This window comes from Chrysemys picta, chromosome 2, assembly GCF_011386835.1.
Source record: "Chrysemys picta bellii isolate R12L10 chromosome 2, ASM1138683v2, whole genome shotgun sequence".
NCBI lineage: Eukaryota > Metazoa > Chordata > Testudines > Emydidae > Chrysemys > Chrysemys picta.
The window spans coordinates 208,129,995-208,153,072 of NC_088792.1; the positions used below are offsets into that span (position 1 = coordinate 208,129,995).

General features: G+C 44.3%; 1 protein-coding gene across 1 annotated transcript; it reads left to right on the plus strand.

Annotated features, from left to right (window-relative positions):
* Positions 1–572: 572 nt before the first annotated feature.
* On the plus strand, positions 573–4,963 carry LOC135981693 (uncharacterized). Its single transcript, XM_065585327.1, has 2 exons — positions 573–1,576; positions 2,571–4,963. The coding sequence occupies exons 1-2, from the start codon at positions 1,000–1,002 to the stop codon at positions 3,044–3,046; spliced, it is 1,053 nt and encodes a 350-aa protein (XP_065441399.1). The 5' UTR covers positions 573–999; the 3' UTR covers positions 3,047–4,963.
* Positions 4,964–23,078: the final 18,115 nt, after the last annotated feature.

The window sequence follows — 23,078 nt, forward strand, 5'->3', positions numbered from 1 at the left end:
CTTAGCAGTTACTTAGCAAAGCTTTATATAATTAGGGCAATAGAAGAATGGGACAATTTGTTTATTGATGTTTATTTAATTTTGGTTGGATGTATTCCTGGAGGTTTCATCACAATACATAATCTTTAATTAAGATTAATCTTTAATTCCTGGAGACTCCAGGACAGTTCTGGAGGGTTGGCAATTCTGAGGATTTTGAAAGTCAAAGACTTGTGCTTCTGAGTTTCTAAGACACTTTTGGAAATGCCATTAGTTCAGTGTTTTCTAGGAGCACATTTAAAATAATATTAAATGGAGTATTATGTACAAAGGGAAAGTTAAAGTGGAAGGTATAGTTCCAAATAGGACCAGTGGGGGAACTGTTCCTTGTTGCTACTGTCTTGCAAGTCAGCAGAGTCAATTTGGGAAGTAAGAGAGCATAGGGACAGAGGGCAGGAAAGAGAGAATGAGTTGGCAGAACCCATCAGCATGACTAGGGGACTTTTTGTCTTTACTGAGTGAACTATTGGACAGTCAGAGAAGTGGAACTCAAAGAGGGCTTAGGACAAAGTAAGGTTCAGTTGAGCTCTGTACAGAAAGGGAGAGCCTTGTTTGTGGAACTTAGGCCTGGTCTACACTAGGCGTTTATGTCGAAGTTAGCGCCGTTAAATCGAATTAACCCTGCACCCGTCCACACTGCGATGCTATTTAGTTCGACATAGAGGTCTCTTTAATTCGACTTCTGTACTCCTCCCCGACGAGGGGAGTAGCGCTAAATTCGACATGGCCATGTCGAATTAGGCTAGGTGTGGATGGAAATCGACGCTAATAGCTCCGGGAGCTATCCCACAGTGCACCACTCTGTTGACGCTCTGGACAGCAGTGCGAGCTCGTATGCTCTGACCAGCCACACAGGAAAAGCCCCGGGAAAATTTGAATTTGAATTCCTTTTCCTGTCTGGCCAGTTTGAATCTCATTTCCTGTCTGGACATCGTGGCGAGCACAGCAGCACTGGCAACGATGCAGAGCTCTCCAGCAGTGATGGCCATGCAGTCTGTGAATAGAAAGAGAGCCCCAGCATGGACTGATCGTGAAGTCTTGGATCTCATCGCTGTGTGGGGCGATGAGTCCGTGCTTTCCGAGCTGCGATCCAAAAGAAGGAATGCAAAGATCTACGAGAAGATCTCTAAAGACATGGCAGAGAGAGGATACAGCCGGGATGCAACGCAGTGCCGCGTGAAAATCAAGGAGCTGAGACAAGGCTACCAGAAGACCAAAGAGGCAAACGGACGCTCCGGATCCCATCCCCAGACATCCCGTTTCTACGAGGCACTGCATTCCATCCTCGGTGCTGCCGCCACCACTACCCCACCAGTGACCGTGGACTCTGAGGATGGGATACTGTCCACGGCCGGTTCCTCAGACATGTTAGGGGACGGGGAAGATGAGGAAGGAGATGAGGAGGGCGAGGCAGTTGGCAGCTCTCACAACGCTGATTTCCCCGACAGCCAGGATCTCTTCATCACCCTTACAGAGATCCCCTACGAAGCGTCCCCAGCCATTACCCCGGACACAGAATCTGGTGAAGGATCAGCCAGTAAGTGTTGTAAACATCTAAACATTTATTTTTAACAAAACAGGAATATTAACAATTAAAAGAATGGGTTGTTCATGATTAGTGTGCCCTAGGCGCTTAACGGTTTAGTAAGGGGCAGTGCAAGTTTTGAAAAGAAATCTAGCAATGTCCGGTTTTCAGTGATTGTCCTGCACAAGCCGCTCTACTGTGTATTCCCTGCTACTGCAGCTACAGTAAAATGCGGTCTATATGTGCGGGGATAGAGCAGTAATCCTCCTGGGACATCTCGATGAAGCTCTCCTGGAGGTAACTTGAAAGCCGTTGCATGAGGTTCTTGGGGAGAGCGGCCTTATTGGGTCCTCCGAAGTACGACACGTTGCCGCGCCACGAGATTATCAGGTACTCGGGGATCATTGCTCTGCACAGCAGGGCGGCATACGGCCCTGGTCTTTGGAGGCTTTCCCGGAGCATTCTCTCTTTGTCGCTCTCGGAGATCCTCATCAGGGTGATGTCGGCCATGGTGACCTGCTTTTAATTAGGTAGGGGAATGTTAGTGTTGGGACTGCTTTCCCGTTCCTTTACAGAACTGTCACCGCTGGTTTGCAGCCACGCGGTGGAGGCGGGAGAGGGGCAGCCGAAAGGGATCGTTCCCGGGGACAGCCGCGAGGGGGTGGGACAGGGGCAGAGTTCCCGCTTGCCGGATTGCTGGCAGCAGGGACTGACATTGATTTAAATGTGAAATGAGGCCAGTGGTAATATAAAAGTTTTAAACTGCCACAAGTGTACGGCTTACCATGTCTGCCTGCAACAGAAATTCCGTTGTGCTGCCTCGCTTCTCAAATGTGCTGTTCAAGACCCCAGGCACAGAATGCGAAGGCCGAGAATTCGACCTTGTGCTGAGTGCGCATGTGAAAGGTGCTGTGCATGGTCTTGTTCACAGAGAAAGACTATGTTCTTTGTTCACAACTACATTTATCTTTCAGAGGAATTCACTCCCTTTTTCCCATTTCCACAGCCCCGTCTGCGACTGTCTCACAACCTAGCCTGGAATCACACTCCCAGAGGCTAGCGCGGATTAGGCGTAGGAAGAAGAGGACACGGGAGGACATGTTCTCTGAGCTTATGGCCTCTTCCCAAGCCCAGGCAGCACAGCAGACCCAGTGGCGGGAGAACTTGACCCGAATGCACCAAGCCAACATGGATCGGGAGGAGAGGTGGCGGCAGGAAGACCAGCAGGCGACTCTAACGCTGCTTGGACTACTGAGGGAGCAAACGGACACACTCCGGCGCCTTGTGGATGTTCTGCAGGAACGGAGGCAGGAGGACAGAGCCCCGCTGCAGTCCATCTCTAACCGCCCTCCCCCGCCACCAAGTCCCATACCCACCTCACCCAAAGTGCAAAGAAGGAGAGGCGGCAGAGTCCCTGCTAACTCTCACTCCACCCCTGCAGAGAGCTCTAGTAGCAGAAGGCTCTCATTTCCCAAAATTTGAAAAGTTCTTTCCTTCCCGCCTGACACCAGCCCACGTCCAAGTTTCACCTCCCAATGCCATGTGTAGTTGATAATAAAAAATTCGTTTCTGTTAACTACTGTTTCAATCATGTTCTTTTGGAGGAGGAGGGGAAAGGGGGTTGGAAATTGGACAGGACAGTCTCCTTTGGCAGGGTACATAGTCGGGGGCAGGCACAGCAGCAGGGCACATACACAGTGCAGTGATGCAGTGACTAGTTGCCCCGGTTAGTCTGGGAGGTTGTTTTGATGTAATGTTGGGGGGGGTGGGTTGCTCTGTGACTTTGTGGCGGGGGAGGGCAGTTACAGATCTTAAGCGCCGGTCCTTAGACAGGATCACAGAGCCACACAGCATGGGATCTGTAACCGTCCTCCCCCTGCCACAAAGTCAAATAGACCTCCCATACACACAGTCCCGATCAGGAGGGGTGACAGGCTCCGTTGAAACAAGCATCCCACCGCAGCGGAGCCTGTCAATCCTTGAGTTTAGAAGCTGCATTCGCATCACAACACTAGACCCGCCCCGCACCACAGTCTGCGTCCCAGTTTTAAAAAATTCCCGCGAAAACAGTATTAAAGAAAACGGTGTGCTTTAACAAAGTAGAACTATTTTTATTTCGACACGTGTGTTGGAGGGGGGGTGAAGGGGGTATGTAACTGGATAGGATAGTCAACATTACCTGGGTAAAGAAACGGGGGCAGGTTTAGCTTCTCAGTACACAAACTATAAAATCACAGGTTACCCTGCTCACTCAGGAACTTTGCTTTCAAAGCCTCCCGGATGCACAGCGCTTCCCGCTGGTCTCTTCTAATCGCCCGGCTGTCTGGCTGTGAGTAATCACCAGCCAGGCTATTTTCCTCAACCTCCCACCCCGCCATAAAGGTCTCCCCCTTGCTCTCACAGAGATTGTGGAGCACACAGCAAGCTGCTATAACAATGGGGATATTGGTTTCGCTGAGATCACAGCGAGTCAGTAAGCTTCTCCATCTCCCCTTGAGACGGCCAAAAGCACACTCCACCACCATTCTGCACTTGCTCAGCCGGTAGTTGAAGAGTTCTTTTTCAGTGTCCAGGGCGCCAGTATAGGGCTTCATGAGCCAGGGCATTAGCGGGTAGGCTGGGTCCCCGAGGATGACTATAGGCATCTCCACATCCCCAACAGTTATTTTGTGGTCCGGGAAGTAAATACCTTGTTGCAGCCGTCTAAACAGACCAGAGTTCCTGAAAACACGAGCGTCATGAACCTTGCCCGGCCATCCCACGTAGATGTTGGTAAAACGTCCCCTGTGGTCCACCAGTGCTTGCAGCACCATGGAAAAGTATCCCTTTCGGTTAATGTACTGGGTGGCCTGGTGGTCCGGTGCCAGGATAGGGATGTGAGTTCCATCTATGGCCCCACCGCAGTTTGGGAATCCCATCGCTGCGAAGCCATCTATGATCGCCTCCACGTTTCCCAGGGTCACTACCTTTGGCAGCAGTACATCAACGATTGCCTTCGCTACTTGCATCACAACAACCCCCACGGTAGATTTGCCCACCCCAAACTGGTTCGCGACTGACCGGTAGCTGTCTGGCGTTGCAAGCTTCCACAGGGCTATGGCCACTCGCTTCTGTACACTCAGTGCAGCTCGCAACCGGGTGTCACTGCGCTTCAGGGCAGGGGACAGCAACTCACAAAGTTCCAGGAAAGTTCCCTTCCGCATGCGAAAGTTTCGCAGCCACTGGGATTCATCCCAGACCTGCAGCACTATGCGGTCCCACCACTCAGTGCTTGTTTCCCGTGCCCAGAATCGCCGTTCCACGGCATCAACATGACCCATTGCCACTGTGATGTCCTCGGCGCTGGGTCGCCTGCTTTCTGACAGGTCTGTGCTACTCTCAGACTTCAGGACATCACCGCGGTGCCGTAGCCTCCTTGCCTGACTTTTCTGCATCTGCCTCAGGGAAACCTTTATGATAAGCTGCGAGACGTTGAGAGCGGCCACAACTGCAGCGATGGTCGCAGCGGGCTCCATGCTCGGAGTACAGTGGCGTCCGCGCTGTCAATGACTGGAAAAGCGCGCGAACTGTTTTCCTGCCGGCGCTTTCAGGGAGGGAGGGCGGGAGTGATGGACGGATGACGACAGTTTCCCAAAAGCACCCTCGACTCATTTTGTTACCCAGAAGGCATTGCCGGCTACACCCAGAATTCCAATGGGCAGAGGGGACTGCGGGAACTGTGGGATAGCTGACCACAGTGCACCGCTTCGAATGTCGACGCTATCACCGTTAGTGTGGACGCACAAAGTCGAATTACTGTCCTTAGTGTGGACACACACGTTCGACTTTGCAATATCGATTACAAAAATTCGATGCAAGTAAAATCGAACTACTCTCGTAGTGTAGACAAGGCCTTAGAAAGCACCACAAGAAGTTATTGTAAGTGTCTGTTTCCACTATCTTCCAATAAAGGCCTTTTCTTCCCAAGCCTCTTCCTGCTATTCAATTCAGAGTGCACCATAGACATAATTGGCTCTTTTATTTTTACCTTTGATGTCATATCCTTCTACTGTCAGTATTCTGATGCTCCTCACTGAACAGCTTTTGATTTGTTGCTCTCTCCGATAAATATTCCAGATACAGTCACACCAGGATCATGGACAGACAGAGTATTACCTCCCGGCTCTGGGACAAGATGCCTTTGTGTATGCAGCCCAAACTTACATTAGTCTTTTATGCTGCAATGTTCCATTGCAAACTCATGGATAATTTGATGTCCCCTGTCACTCTTAAGCCTATTTTGGTATTACTGCTTTCCATGTGTCTCTTGAACATCTGGGATAAAACCCTTGCCCCACTGAAATCAATCAGAGTTTTTTCATTGGACTGCACCCTTAAGGTTAGAACATTTCCCCCTGATGTATATATTGGCACTTTTCCCAAACTGAATCTATTTTTGTTATTTTCTGCTTATGGTTTTAATTCTTCTACACCCTTTTAAATATCTCTGGCCTCTCTTGTCATTGCTACTCTTCTCAATTTAGTATAATCTGCAGAGTCTATTAACACATTGCTTACTGTTGTTTCAGATCGTTAATTCAAATGATACATTAGAGGGGCTCTAACAACCACTCCTATAACACTGCACTAACAGTCCCTCCCACAGCTCAATGCTCTGAAGTCTGCCAGACACTTAGTGACTTTGTTTTCTTAATATTTGTATCTTTATTTTACCAGGACTAGAAATAAGGCTCACATAATGATAACCGACAGGATCATTCTTCCTTCCTTGTTTGCAAATTTGTAGGAAAGGAAAGGAGCATGTTGAAGAGTATATTCACCACCAAGTTCAGAAATCTGGGCAACTGTTTACTGAAACTCTGTTATTAAAATTAAGTCTGAATACCCTTTTATATCTTTCATGTTGCACTCCAGGTATTTCCTCAAGTACTTTAAAAAGTAACAAGTTAGATGTATATATTGGTAGTGCAATAACTTTTTAGTAATCATCTGAGCCACACTTACACAATTTCAGCTTTTTGTCCAACAATTTTCACATCACATGCTAGCTGTGCTATTTGTGATCTACCAAAGATGTACAGAAAGACACCACTGAGACTTGTAAATTAATGTATTTGGCATTTTACTTAAAATAACCGGTTCCTTTGCTTGTCTTTATTTTTACATTTTACACGCTTATAAAAGGAAACCAAGGCTAGAAGACAGGATGTACTGGTGACAGTGTGACTTGTGTGATGTGGGATGATAATAATAACTTTGGACAAAACCCACAAAAACCTTCAATTTTTCATTTTAGATCGTGTATATAATAAGCGACACTAATCTCAGATACATGATCTTAATAATGAAAATCTCCAGTCTACATCTAAAAATAAATAAAGTTGGTAGCTAACTAAGTCTTCTCACATCATTTGATATAATATAGAAACTTCAGAGATCTTGTGGCATAGCACAGCACATGGCAAAACGCTTCATGGGAAGGTCAATAACTCATGAAGTGCATTGTTAGTGGGATGCTCTTTCTAATGCTGTAGCAAAAGGCTTGGTGCATTTTTAATAAGTCCCTCTGGGACAGATGACCCTTTATCACTGGATTTATGAAACAACATTTATTAAATGAGAGATTAGATTGCACTAATCCATCAATTTTTCCTTTGATCACTAGAAATCAATGTTAGACATCAGGTTTTTGATTTTTGGGTTTATCCCTGTTATTCCAGATCTAATTTTACTCCTTTTACTAGCATCAGAAGGTTCTTTTATGTGAGATTTAAATATTTCTGAGGTTCAGCACCCAAAGACTACAAGACTTTAGTGTGGCTTTTTTAGATTTAAAATTAATCTAGTGCTGTCAGTGACAGCACTGGAGACTGAATGCTCCATTAATCTCCAGAACAGACACAGCACAGACATGGGCTGTACCAATCTCCTGCCACTACTTTACCATTATGTCTCAACCCTCCTCTAAAAGGGTCACTTTTGTCCACTAAATGTCCTCCATATATTTGTTTTCTTTGCTTAGTTGGTACCCTTGTTAGAAGGTTATGTGATGTTATGTGATGAGTTGTTTTCTAGGAATGGAGTCTTTCCATTGACTTCAATGGACATTGGGTCAGGCCCATAAGAACCAGACCGAGACCACCAATTCATTTCATAGAAGCATAGAAGATTAGGGTTGCAAGAGACCTCAGGAGGTCATCTAGTCCAATCCCCTGCTCAAAGCAGGACCATCACCAACTAAATCATCCCAGCCAAGGCTTTGTCAAGCCGGGGCTTAAAAAACCTCTAAGGATGGAGATTCCACCACCTCCATAGGTAACCCATTCCAGTGCTTCACAACCCTCCTAGTGAAATAGTGTTTCCTCATATCCAACCTAGACCTCCCGCACTAAAACTTGAGACCATTGCTTCTTGTTCTGTCATCTGCAACCACTGAGAACAGCCTAGCTCCATCCTTTTTGAAACCCCCCCTTCAGGTAGTTGAAGGCTGCTATCAAATCCCCCCTCATCCTTCTCTTCTGCAGACTGAATAACCCCAGTTCCCTCAGCCTCTCCTTGTAAGTCATGTGCCCCAGCCCCCTAATCATTTTTGTTGCCCTCCACTGGACTCTCTCCAATTTGTCCACATCCCTTCTGTAGTGGGGGGATCAAAACTGGATGCAATACTCCAGGTGTGGCCTCACCAGTGCCGAATAGAGGGGAAGAATCACTTCCCTCGATCTGCTGGCAATGCTCCTACTAATACAGCCCAATATGCCGTTGGCCTTCTTGGCAACAAAGACACACTGCTAACTCATATCCAGCTTCTCATTCACTGTAATTTCATATAGGCTGTCAAACATATGGCAAATGGGATAATTTATAGTCACTACTGCAAAGAGCTGGATTTAAATCAGATGAAAGGTTTTGTACAGACTCTCCCCGGGTTACACAAACCCGACTTATGCAAATCCACACTTACGGAAAAAGTTCCTTAAGTTCCATAAGCTTTTTTTTTTTTTTGCATAATTATCGGGTATACGTTCCCGAACGGAACGCTTGCATAAGTCGCGGGAGCGTCTGTATCCCATTATTACATAATGATGCAGTCCCTCCCACTTGGTCACAGTCTCTAAATTTTTGCAAGAACTAGTTCTTATTTGTTTACATTAAAATCATTGCCATGACAATGATCTCATGATGTATCATTTTCAGTCCTGTCTAATCCTGGTCCTGAAAATGAGGTATCTAGATTTACTAAAAATGAATGCCAACTAGAACTGGTTGGGAATTTTATGATGAAAGTTTTTTTTCATTGAAAAGTGCCGATTTTTCAAAACTGAAATTTTTGTAGGGAATGATCAGTTTTGATGAATTTCTTGACTCAAAAATATTGGAAAAAATTGAAATTGATTAAATGTCCTGTTCTGACATTTTCAAAACTATTTATTCCAGGTTTCTAGTTCAAAATGACTTTTTGTTTTGAAATTCAAGCTACTTCAAGTAAAGGAAAACAAGTAAATGGTCAAATCAAAATAAAATGTTTCAAAATTATTAAATTATTAAATTACTAAATTTTCAATTGACTCAAACTGAGGATTTTCGGTTTGCAAAAATTTTCGAGATATCAACTTGTCCCAATTTCAGATGGGACATTTTCTGAAATGCCCAGTATTTTTATGAGAAAACTAGTTTCCTACCCAACTCTAATGCCTACCACTGTTTGTGAGATCACCACATTTCTATTATTTCTTTAGTGTTAAATAATAAAAAAAGACACTTATACAAAGCCTCTCAGTGCTCTGCCATTTAAATTTCCAACATCATAATACATTAAATATTCAGACATAAAAAATAACACGACCCAGCCCGACAGCCCCCTATGAAAAGTTCTTTTCCACCCCCATCCCCCCATTATTTTGGGTCCCCTCAAACCTTCTCCAAAACCCCTGTCAAACTGATGACTTTTGTGGTGTGCCCAGAAGGGCTATTTTGGACTATATGCTGTAGTGCTCTACCTCATAATATTCTGCCTATCAGTGAGTAGCTCAGCTTACTCCTTTCTCATAAAGTACAAAGGCAGTAAATAGAGAGAAAGTCAGTGATCGTAACTAGTCAATTAAACAGAGCTGGAAGAATCATTCATAGTGGCAAATTTCACCTCTCCTGCTGTTCACACATTTTCCATTTCTGTACCAGTGATTATACCCACTTCATTCAATCTCCTTCCACATTTTTTTATAACTGATAAAATTAGCTATTCATTTATCTTCCAGAATTTAAATGGAAACAAGGCTCAACCCTGAGTAAGGGATGGCACATAACTGGTCTCTGCCCAGGAACAGCTAGGCGAAGGAATTGTCACTCAGTTCCATAATTCCTCCCATGCTCCTCTCTTGCTCCAGAGGGGAGTAAGTCACTGCAGCCTTTTAAAAATGTAGCTCAGTCCACATCCTTAAAGGATATAGGCCTTGAACTTGCAATTGGCTGTCTGTTTCTATCTTTGTTTTCTGGGGCAATTTGATGCTTGTGAAAGGAAAAGACTAGTAGCATGAACTTAAGCCATGTAAGAGCTGGAAGATGATCCACAAACTTCTTCAACACATCCCTACAATGCAGCACAGCCTCAGTATGCAGCATCCTTGCTCATCCACTTTTAATTCGGTTTTGTGCTGTGGGCAAATAAAGATTAGGATGATACAACTCACTTTGGCTTCTGCCCAGACTGACAATGAGTGAAACATTTCCTCAGATAAGATCTGTTAGACTGTGGAACAGACTCCCAGTGGAACCCTTATTAAAACAATCACCCCAAACACTGCAGCAGCATTATTGTAACTATAGGATATTGGATGATTATGGCAGAATTCTGTAATCTTCCTGCCAGGAGTATTGTGTAAGTCCCATTGTCTGCCATTTAAAAGTGGCTTGGGCAAACACTGGAGAATATAGAATATAAAGTAGGGAAGACACCCATATTGACAGATTGCCAAATACATATTTTTTGTATCTAATTTTTATTTGTTTTATTTATTCTAATTTATATGGCAGCTTCCTTTTCTTCTCCTATCTCCTAAGCATTAGAACTACAGAAGAACTGTTGTGCAATGAATCATGAGATGGGTGTGTAAGACAGATGTGCTACCACAGGTGGATTTAGCCAAATAAAGTAATTTAGAAATGTTTCTAAAAGATTCAGATGTCGAAAATTATAGAACTGGAGAGATAAGTGTTTCCCACATGCCTTTAGCTACAATACCACTTAGCTGTCTAATAATTTTAATATTCTTGTTGCTGTAAAAGAGAAAACGTCACTGGCATTCAAGCACTGAAAAGCTCTGATTTCCACTAATAGCAGAAAACCCCATTAACATTGTGTTACATTGTACAAAGTCAGGTCAGGAAATGGCTTTCAGTGAGCTACCATACAGAGTAAACTTTTATAAAAACTGATCTATTGCTTTCTGCAAGTCTTCATGTTCCTTTCCCAATTCAGCCATCCTTCAGCTGCAGAGGCTTCATGATTTATTCCAGAACCTTCACTATTCCAGTGGAGGTAATCCCTCTCCTTCCACCTCTGAATGATTCACTCTCTTCTGCAGCTAGGGCCTGATCCAAAGCCCATTGAAGTAAACTAGTCTTTTGATTGACTTTAATTGGTCCCTACTATAATGGATTTCATTGTCCTCTGCTTTGTAGACTTCCTAATCCTTTTTGTTCAAACTATCCCCACACCCTCCCTATACCTGTGCACAAAGTTACCACCCTCTTTCAAATCCCACCTCAAAAATCACTTTTGTTTAACCTTCCAAAACTGACTGCTTTGCCATACTTTCTGCTCCTACCGCTGCATGTGATCCTTAGTTATTTCCATCACATTTGTCCATAGTAGACTGCATGCTCTTTGGAGCTGGGCCTTTGTTTTCCTATTTGTATCTAAATGATATGGGCTTGAATTTAAATCCTCATTACATCCTCTCTCCATGGTCCTCCCCCCTTCAAATGTTGGGAGAGTTTGTTATTGGAACTATGTGGATTGGGCTTGTCAATGTAGCAGACCCAGACCCAAGCTGACACTTTGTGGTATATTATGTTTCTTTGACTGTTATGAGTAGGGAGAACTACTCTTTATATTTATCTAGCTTTTTTTTTTTTTTTTTAAATGGGCCCTTTTTTTTAAAAGAGATGATGGAAAGAAACGAAGAAAAGTCTCAGAATATAAGAAGCGGCACTAAAAAAAATAGCAAAGGCTCTGATGTCGATCAACAGAGCTAAGGGGGAAGATCTTTGAAAGGAAGACTCTTCCACATTCTTAATGTCAAAAGCAATATAATATTTTTGTGCATGTTCTGCATCCTATCCAGTTGTTTTCAAATGTGAATAAAGTCTATGTTAGACATTTTAGACCTAATCCAACTTCTGCTGAAATCAACTGAAAGATTCTCATTGATTTCAATGAGTATTGGTTTGAGCCCATAGAGTCTGAACACCTTTTTTGTTTAAAATGTAACTTGTTGGTTAAAATGAAATATTTTACTTGTGGACTTTTTTTTTTTCTCCTGATTTTTCCATTGCTGCCTCCACCCACTGTTTCTGTAAAGTTTTTTAGGTTAGAATCTCACCCTCCTGACAGAACACACTCAGAATATTTTAATGAGTGGTTATACTGCCAGTTCAGAATCCCAGATCAGACAACCGGATACAGCATTCTGACCTGACCCCATTTGGATAGCTCGCTGTGACACAGGAGCTACATTTTTAATAAGATTTTGCTGGTAACTCTCACCCACAAAAGACATTAGTTTATTCCTATTGGTAAGAATTAAAAATGACAGCATTAGTCAGATTCCACAGTCTATTATATTTTAAGCTCATGTTTCTTTGGAAAAGATAAGAGACATGAAAAAGTTTTTTGTACGCATAAAGCTTCATTTAGGCAATTGCTTTTCATACACACAGATTGAAAAATGCCAGTTTTAAATCCTTAGCAATATATGCACAACTTGTAAACTGAAAAAAAACCCAACAACCCTAAATATAGCTAAAGAGAATGTATAGACGAAAGAAAAAATACTACTAGAAACAAAACATTAAAGAAGGAGAAGAAAATGACAATGACCATCAACAGGTTTTCAGGCCAGACCTTTCAGCTTCTGCTGAGCAGATTTTATTGCAATCATACGGGGTAAGGTAACTAATCACAAAAGATCTTGCTTCCCATATATGGCAGAGACTTAGAACTGGGATTTCATTTTACATCTCACCTTTTTTTGCTCTGAATCTTATTTAAAAGAGAATTTTAACTGAATAGTACTAACAGGCTGCTACTTTTCCTGTCTGCTTGTGCAACTGAGTATGTAGGATTTACTTTATTGCCACTGGCCCATTCCCACTTTCCTCAGTATTCAACAACCCATATTTTTTCTTGGTAACCAAGAAAAGGTGCCACTTGTAGGAGTTACCAGCTGAGTATGATTGTGAAAAGCTGAATTCATCAGCTGTAGAAGTTTTTTGCAATGCCCACCTCAGACAAAATCTGGGATGCCCTTAAATAACATGATATTCCTGCCATTGTCTGAATTTAAAAATTTCTCCCTCAGAATTCTGACAGAACACTTAATATCCCACTATTGTCATGCAGTTGGTAGACTACTAAATCATAAATTGAGTGAAATTCTAAAGCTTTGATATGTTTCATTGGTGGAGAAAATGAACTCTTTCTTTAATATTATTACAGTATGTCCCCTTTTCGGGCTATTTAAAAAGACCAAATCTGAGGGCTAGTCTATACAACTGCTTAAGTCGATGTAACTTATGACGCTTAGGGGTGTGAAAAAGACACCCCCTGAAAGATGTAAGTTACATCGAAGTAATGTTGCAGAGATGGAGTAATTATGCTACGGGAGAGCACTCTCCTGTCAGCCTAGTGTATTTGCAACAGATGCACTACAGCTGCATTAATGCAGCTGCGCCGATGTAGCATGGTAGTGTAGACTTGCCCTGAGGCTAGTCTGGGGGTCCTATGTATTTTAACCGTGCAGACAGAGCTCACCGTGTAAGTGCCATACTTAACATCCATGGGAGAGAATGTTCTGAATTGCTTTAGCAATTAAGCATGCATCTCATTCTGAGCTGAATAGCCTTAGTTTGTGACTTACAGAGTTTAAGGGGACCACCACGTCATTTAGCCTGACCTCCTGTTTATCGCAGGCTACCAGAACCACTTAACAGCCAGACACTAAATCCTACCCTCGAAATCTGCCTCAGATTGGTGTGAATGCCAAGAGGTAGCACTGGGACAACTTACAATATGTTATTCTATGAACTGAGGTACAAAGCACAGATATGGGGAATTCCAATAATTGCATAAGAACTCTTTCATTACAAGAGTTCAAATAAAAACAATTAGATAAAGTAAGAACTAACTCAAACACAAGCCTTGGGAGAACTTACATTACATCAACAAAGCTACATAAATTGACAGAACTATGACAGATACAATTCAGAATTGACATATGCAAAGTAATGGACATTGAAGGAAGTCATCCAAACTGCTCAGACACCTTATGAGGTTCTAAATAAATGGCATCGGTTCAAGGACATCAGTGTTGCTGGGGTTATATTACATTAATCATGTATCATGGCACCAGTAGCCATTCTTAATATTTAGATAGAAATAAAATAAGTGAAAAATAGGACCACTGGTCTGATGGCAATTTGTATGTTCCTAAAGTGATCCAATTAGCTCAACCCTAATGATAGAATCTTCCTCTTTAAAGAATTACCTCATAAATAATCTCACACATGCAAATCCAATGTAGGAGTCAAAGAAAGGATAGAGCAGACCAATATAATAATGATGTAGGTGGGATTAGAAAGTAAAAATAGAAATAAACGGGTGGCAGTGCCAATGTCTCCTGGCATTGTTCAAATTATAACATCAGATCCATGAATAACGCGTTCTATATTGATTTTCTGATCTACAGTCTGATGTGATCTTGCTTCTTTCAGGTAATGTTAATAGATATGGGGGCAGATCTTCAGCTTTTGTAAACTTGGGTAGCTTCATAGAAGTCAATGACTTCACACTAATTTACACCAGTTGAAGATTTGGCCTGAGCTGACCATTTGTGATTACTTGTGATTGTACATGAATCTGTGAGGGAAGAAGTTCTCTGGAGGCTGGTAGTTCTTTGACCATGAAAATTAACATTTGAATAATCATACACATCAACAATTTATTTAATAGTCAATTGTATCAAAGACAAGAGAGTTTTCCTAGCTGCAGGCCTATGTCTCGCACTGAACATACGTTAGTGTAGCATAAATTTACACTAGAGATGAGCCTGAACTGCCATGTTCAGGCCCGTAGCCAAACTTCCCCAAAATTCAGAAGTGGTCAGACCCAGTGGTTTGGTTCCAGTGAATTTCTCCTTAACATTTGTTTAAAGAGGCTGCATGCAGCAGCAACACCTGCTTTGGTAGTACATCTTGGAATCATAGCACTTAAGGCAAGAAAGGATCATCAGATTACCTAGTCTGACCGCCTGTATATCACAGGCCACCAGCACCAGCCAATACCTGCACAGAAAACCCAACAACTGAAATTAGACCAAAGTATTACAGACCTCAGCAGACTAAACTAACACCTGCCGCAGGCAGAGAAGAGGAGGGAACGAGATGGACCCCTGCCTGAGGTGCCTGCAATGGCCGGGAATTGATTATGAGAGAGACCCAGATGATCCTGGTAAGTGACCCCCCCGTAGTCCCCCCACACCCAACTGCAGAGGAAGATGAAAATCCCCCAAGGTCACTGTCAATCTATCCTAGGGGAAAATTCCTTTCTGACCCCACATATGATGATCCATTATATCCTGAGCATATGAGAGGAAGCCAGCCAAGTACCTGAGCGGAAGACTACTCAGGGCCAACTCAGCACACTGGTCCTCTCCATCCCTTGTCCCATCTCCAGCCAGGGCCATCCCTGATGCTTCAGAAGAAGGAGACCAGACCAAAACCAAAACACAACGCCAAAATACAGTGGGGAAAAAATCCCTACAGGTTACCAGCTGAAGCCTTGAAGTGTAGTGCAGTGACAGTTGCTAGGGAAGAAGCTAGGCCATAATTCTCATTCCATTGCAGTCAGTACCTTTGGGGCGTCAGTGCAATAATTGTGAGGTTAAAGCTTTAGAGCTACTGGCAATGCCCCGGATTATGGTTCCTGACTACTTGTGCAATGAGGGAATAAACCCCAAATGGAGGCAGAAACAGCTGTTATGTGGAGTTCAGTGGACTCATGCCCTCCCTTGCGCTCCCTAACCGAAAAAAAGGGCTCAAATGAGACATTAAGGCAGTGATTCATCCAGGGGGAGATATACCCTCTATAGCTGCAGCAGGAGTGCCCAAAGGCCAGCAGCATCCACTTTAGCAGGGTGCATTCCCTGCCATTAATGTGGCCCCATCTGCTCCATTTCTGCCCCTCTGGGGAGACCTACTTTGCACCTTGTCCTCCCTGATGCAACTAAGTGTGGTAGTGAACCCATCTAGTTTACAGTATTAATACAGTATTAATAGGCTAAACAAGCCATACATCTAATACCTACCCTGCTCACAGGCAGGAAAGTTCATATGTGAAGGGACCATTATAATCATCGAGTTTGAATTTCTGCCTCACACAGGCCATATAATTCCACCTAGTGATTCCTTCACCAAGACTAATACTTGCAACCGCTTTAGTGAAAAGTAAAAAACTTGGAAATTCTTTCAGCATTCAGCCCTCCAACATCAGAATATGGCTCTCTGGGATCCCCTCAGAGCACTGTTATACTTTGTGCATCTATTTTAGCAACGGATTTTCCCTTTCTATTCCAACTGAAGCTGGCACATGCTGCCGGCACTTTGGCTAGTAATACCTTACACATCACTCGAGCATTGCATGCAAAATGCCATCTTCCTCCTCCTCCTCCTTCTCATTTTAGTCAATTTTTAGAAAGACTTTTTTATTCGACAAACACTGCATAAAATTATAACAGGAAATACGTTCTTAAAAGGTGCAGCCGAGAGCTAATTCATGCAACTCTCTTGCTGTTACTATGCTTCAGGTTAGTGCATTACAGTGTGATGTGATCCAGAATAAAGTAGCACAAGTAGAACTGATCTTAAAAGTCTCTCCAACTAACTAATAGACGTTGTCCAGCTGGAAAACAGATATGCTGGTGAGCAGAAGTTTCCTGGGCAAAGTAGTGTAACCTTTGCTGTGTTAGTGAAGAGGCATATGCTGGCTATTGGACCTAATAATTTCTGAATTGTTTGGTGTATCTCATTCTCAAAACACATGAAAGGCACATTTAGTAAGCTTCTATAGTCTGAGGCAGTCTGTTTATAATGGTTTCAGGCACATCTTATATATCTTCTTAATTAACATCTTAGAGGAAGATCCAGCTAGCTAGTAGCCATAATAATGTCTTAATCATTTGCTCAGAGGGTCTGAGCTAGTCTCCAGCAAAGTCAGATGCTTTTATAAAGAAAAAAGGGAGCCATTAAAATTGACTGACAATGGGGTGATACATTTTGTTATTCTGAAAGTCTGACTAAAACAAAAAGATCCTATATACTTTAATAATCCCTTTTGTAGTATCTACATTTTCAAAAGCTCTTTCAAGTTTTATTAATAATTCTTTTGTTTCAGTTCATAATAACCCATATTATACTTCACTCTCTTGGGAAGTAAAATTCTTTTTCATGGACTAGGTCTTTCATTCTGTGAATCATGACTATTTTCAATCTCTGGAAGAATTGATCCAAATTAAAATTGACACCAATGCCATTTGTCTTTACAAATACAAAGTCCCATCTTTCCTTTTACATCAAGTGTCTGACCAGAGGACATTTGGCATTTGGGTTTTATGGACAGAATACAACATATGTGCAATTAATTGGCTGCTTTTGTTAAAAAGAAGAATATTTAATTATAGCGGTAAAAAGCTTTTTTGTTCTCTACAGAGAACAAATACTGCTAAACAAAGCAATCCTTTCCTTTATCATCATACATTAGTTTAGGATGTGTTTTTCTTTACTAATAATACAGTAATTAAAATGAGAAACCCAGAGTTTTAATAGTATTTGAGATCGGGTAAATTCTGCACTAATGTAACATTTTATTGTTTAATGCCATAATCATTCCACATTACATATAGCATTTTCATTCTCATCTTCAATGCCTAGGCCCCTACATACAGCTCTCCTACCGTTACCCATTATGCACAATATGTTCTGCTAACTCACTTCTTCTTATGTTCCTCATGGGCGTGAGCCAAGCCCACTGATATCAGTGGGAGTCTTCCACTGACTTCCATTGGCTTTGGATCAGGCCCTATATCTCCCTTTCCCACTTGAAACTCTGAGTCTTCTGCTCACGAACCCCCCCCCCAAGTGCCTGGAACAGCTTTCTTCCACCAATGTGACTTGTGACCTCCTTCAAACCTCTCCTTAAAGTGGAAGGAGGGATTTTTTTCTCTCCCTTTGTAATGAAGCTTTCTGCTCTTTTACCAAAACCCATTCTTTAGTTTTTAGTAATGCATTTTCTATAATATCCACTTTCATTTTGCAGGTTTCCTCTCTTGTGATTGGCCTTGCTTACAGTATAAAGCTGAGGATTAGGTTTTAAAAAACAGACCCCTAAATTTAGGTTCCTCAAACAATTCTGAGGGTACATCTACACAGCAATTAAACACCCCTCCTGCCCTGGGTCAGCTGACTTGGGCTTGCCTGGTTCATAAGACTCGAGCTGCAGGGCTGTCAAATTGCTGCGTAGATGTTTGGGCTCGGGCTGGAGCCTGAACTCTGGAACCCCACAGAGGGGGAAGGTCACAGAGCTCAAGCTTCAGCCCAAGCCTGAATGTCTAGCCCGCAATTTTTAGCCACACAGCCTGACCCTCACAAGCCTGAGTCAGCTGACCCAGGCCAGCCATGGCTGTGCCCTGGGTCTTTTATTCCAGTGTAGGCACATTCACCTAAATAAATGGCTGGATTTTCAAAATGGCTGAGTACTCAGCAGCTCCCATTTACCTCAATTGCCAAGTCCTACTTCCCATTTCTAAAGATTTATTTATCCAGTCACACAGTTCAGAAAAAAGAGGGAGAGGAAAATATTACATGAAAAAAATGATCTAACATAAGTTGATTCTCCCACTGTTATCTTGTCTTTTAAAGTTTATCTTTAGTTTATAAAACATTTAGGGTAGGGACTAAACACGATAGTTATCTGTATCGTGTACAGCACATTATCTGTGCAAAACCAATGTCAGTACTAAATGAATAATAATAATAAATAGTATTGCACATTTCTAATCTTACTTCTATTCCATAAATGTGTATGCATAGACAGCAACTGAAGTCTCTGAAGGTCTGTTTGGAAAGGATACCCTCAAGTTTGACTATCTTACTGTTGTGTACAAGAGTGGGAAGTATCTCTTTAAAGAGTTGGTGAGCTCTTTAGTGATGCTCACTGTGGTCTTTGTTTTAGAAGGCACCAGAAGGCAGCCAGAGCAGCGGTGTGTATATGTAACTAGGCCTTATATGTTGCATGTATTTAGTAAACATAGTTATTTGGACCTAACTATGCCTGCGTGATTTCTTCGTTCTATTACTTTGTGTAAAGGGCAGAAGACACCACTTCCAAGTAGCTTTTGTTTATAAATTTTTTTAAGAGTATTTTAAGCATAGTTAAAACTTGGTAAATATTTGTATGCAAAACAATAGGATGCTATTGGCTATTTGAGAATAAGCAGGAGTTTTTAATTGCACTTGAATTTCAATGTTTATATATAATAGTCCTGGGGATTATTTTCTGTAAAGTCCTGAAAAGACAGAATTCTGGTTTTGCTGTTGCTAAGATTTAGCTGAAGTACATTAAGGGGAATGTCATAATAGTGACTGAGGAAAGGGCCTCATTATAAGAGATACAGAAAAAAAGATTCTTGGCTTGCAATTCAGGAACACTTCAGATGTCTTAATACCGACAAAGTTATTACAGATTATGGATCTTTATAGCAAGTAAGTCATTTTCTGTTATAGCACTAAATTATGTGTTTGGTCAGAAACATTGTTATTATGTTAATGTCAAGATGGGAGAAATACATTAAGAAAACTAAAATGAAAAGGCAAAAAAGAGTCTGTAAATGCAAAAGAATAAACAATATTTTGATATAACAAACTAACATTTACATATGTAAATGTTACAGAGCACAATGGAGCCTAGCCCACCTTACATATCACCACTGAATTTGGCTCACAGACTCCATGATATTCAACCAAACACAATGGGCCAAGTTCAGAGGTGATATGGAAGGGCAAAGGGGGTGGAGTTACACCTTGGTAAGAAGGTGTGAGTCTGAGTTTAGGCCCTAATCCTTCAATGAACAGTACATGGACAAACCCCCATGCCTGCTTGGAACCCCATTGACTTCAATGGGGCTACTAGCAGGTGCAGGGATTAGTTTAAATGGAACTAACTGGTTTGTGGATTTAGTTAAGTATTTCTAGAGAAGGTTAAGATGGTGTAACATGCACACTGAGGGGCTGGAAAGAGTAATTCCCACTGAGGGGAGAATGGAGCCATAGACCTTGACTCACAAAGGGGATTTAGGGATTGCAATGCTGAATGTTGCAATGCCTAACTCTCAGGTGCCCTGCCGCCTAGTAGAATTTACAGCCCTGGGTTAGGTGCCCAGCCTCCCCATGCATTGTATTGGCAGACAGGTGTCTAAAATGGGATTCATAGAAGCCAGCATGCTGAGCAGGGAGCTGCCTCAGCTAGCCAGTAAGAAAGGTGGTGTAGCCTAAGGCAGGGTTGGGTTTGTTTACCTGCCACGTCCGCAGGTTCGGCCGATCACGGCTCCCACTGGCCACGGTTCGCTGTCCCAGGCCAATGGGCCAACAATTCACTGTCCCGCCGCATCCCAAAGGTTGCCGACCCTGGCCTAAGGTCTAATCTACATTAAAAAATTAGATTGTCCTAGCTAATTCGCTCAGGGCTGTGAAAAATGTTGTGCCCTTTGTGACATGGTTAGGTCAACCTAACCCTGGTGTAGTCACGGCTACATCAATGAAAAAATTCTTCTGCCACCTAGTTATCGCCTCTCTGAGAGGTGGATTAACTACACTGATGAAAAACTCCTTCTGTCAATGTATGAGTCATGTACTCTATGGTGCTGCAGTGGCAGCATTATAGCTGTGCTGCTGTAGCAGCTGTAGTATAGACACACCCAAAGTGTAAGTTAGGTGCCTATCTCCACTCGGGAGTCACAGCTGTGAATCCTTTCCTGGACTTGAGCTTGTAAGCCAGGTCAGCCCTTTCTCATGAAAAGCAGTGGCAATGGTAACCCCTTATACCCAATGGCCAGGGCACTCACCTAGCATGTGGGAGACCTGGACTCTAATCCCCCTGCTGCAGATCAGCAAATGAACCTAAGGGTATGTCTTCACTACCGGCCGGATCAGCGGGCAGCGATCGATCCAGCAGAGATCCATTTATCGCATCTAGTCTAGATGTGATAAATCGATCCCCGAGCGCTCTCCCGTTGACTCCTCCAGCTTGGTGAGAGGCGCAGGCAGAGTCGACGTGGGAGCGGCAGCAGTCGACTCACTGTAGTGAAGACACCACGGTAAGTCGCTCTAAGTAGGTCGACTTCAGCTATGTTATTGACGTAGCTGAAGTTGCGTAACTTAGATCGATTCCCCGCCCGCCCAGTGTAGACCAGGCCTAAGTCTCCTGTCTCCTAGTAAGAGCCCTAACCACAGAGACATAGGAGGATACTCTAAGGTAGGCCTCTCTCATTTTTCTCCTGTTGAAGTTATTCCCCAGTGTATGTAATACTTAAATAGTCACTGGGCCAGAGAATATGAAAAGGTTCTAAAGCCCAATGGTTAGAGTACTCAGCTGGGACGTAGGTGACAGGGCCGGCTTTAGCAAGAGCGGGGCCCGATTCCTGGGGGCGGGGCTTGCTGCAAGCCCCGCCCCCAGGACCCGAGCCACGCCGCGGGGGGGGGGGGGGCGGGGGGACCCGAGCCGCGCCGTGGGGGACGGGGGGACCTGAGCCCCGCCGTGCCGTGGGGGGACGGGGGGACCCGAGCCCCACCGTGCCGCGGGGCGGGGACGGGACGGGGGGACCCGAGCCCCACCGCGCCGCGGGGCCGGGGGGGGGGAGCCGAGCCGCGCCGCGGGGCTGGGGGGGGGGAGCCGCGCCGCGGGGACCGGGCCGGGCCGGAGCCGGGCCCCAGGGGCCGGGCTGGAGCCAAGCCGGGCCAGAGGGAACGGGCCGCGCCTCCCCGGAGCCCTTCTCCCGCCCCCACCCCAGCTTACCTCCTGCTGCCGGTCGGCCCGCCCCTGCTTCGTCTCAGACGAAGGGGAGGGGGCGGGGCGTGCAGGGCAGGGAGGAGGGGGAAGTGAGCTGGGGGCGGGGCGGACAGCTGCAGCGCGGGGCCCTCTTGGCGCGGGGCCCGATTCAGCCGCATTGCTGAATCGGCCTAAAGCCGGCCCTGGTAGGTGAACTGGTTTGGAGCCCCTGATCTAACTTGTGTACAAGGGGGATTTGAACCTAGGACTCTCACATCCTAGGAGTGTACAGTATTAGCTTCCTACCTAGAGTCTAGAAACTTTCACAACCCTGGGAATATTAAATACTTTAGCCAGGAGGTGAATTTGTTAGCAAAGGCTTTGTGATGATCCATGGCATACCCATTTAGGTCAATAGTCTTATATTTGGATAAAGATTTAATAATGTGGATCATTTCTACAGTGTGATTTGACAATTTATCTTATTTAATTGGGCTTCTGCTAGGATTCAGAAATTTGGCTTGGCCATCTGATTATCTAGATTATAGAAGCCAACAAGCTATCATTACAAAAATAATGAAATTCTACAGATTCTGATTTAATTTTTGTAGGAGTCTGTAGCAAGGCCGTGGGACACCCTACAGCCCCGCTGAGGGCCGAACCTCCCCTAATCCCAACGTGGGCGGAGCCACCGGGCCCGGCGCCCACCCCTCCGAGGTCACGGGCCTGACCCAGAAGTATAAAAGCTCGCCTGCAGAGCTCAGTGGAGCGCAGGCCAGCGGAGAGAGAGCAGACGTCTGTGGCTGAGCTCCCGCTTGGGAAACAGCCGCAGGCCGCGACCGGCCTGCTGACTCACCGGGCCAGTCGAGCCTGCCCCGTGCCAGCTACCCCAAGGAGGGCCAAGCCTGCCCCGTGCCAGCTACCCCGAGGAGGAGCCAAGCCTGCCCCGTGCCAGCTACCCTTGGGAGCCAATGCTGGTGAAGAGCACCGACGACACCAAGACGGCCCAGGTACCATACGAGGGGGACTGTGGAAGTAGCCCGGGGGCAGCCGACCCCAGTCTGGCTGCAGCACTGCCAGAGCCGATGTCAGTGTGTTGCGGCCAGGATCCCCACTGACAGCAGCGGGTTTCCGTCGCTGGCTAGGGCCCTGGGCTGGGATGCAGTGGAGTGGGAGGGCCTGCGTCCCCCCTGCCACCCA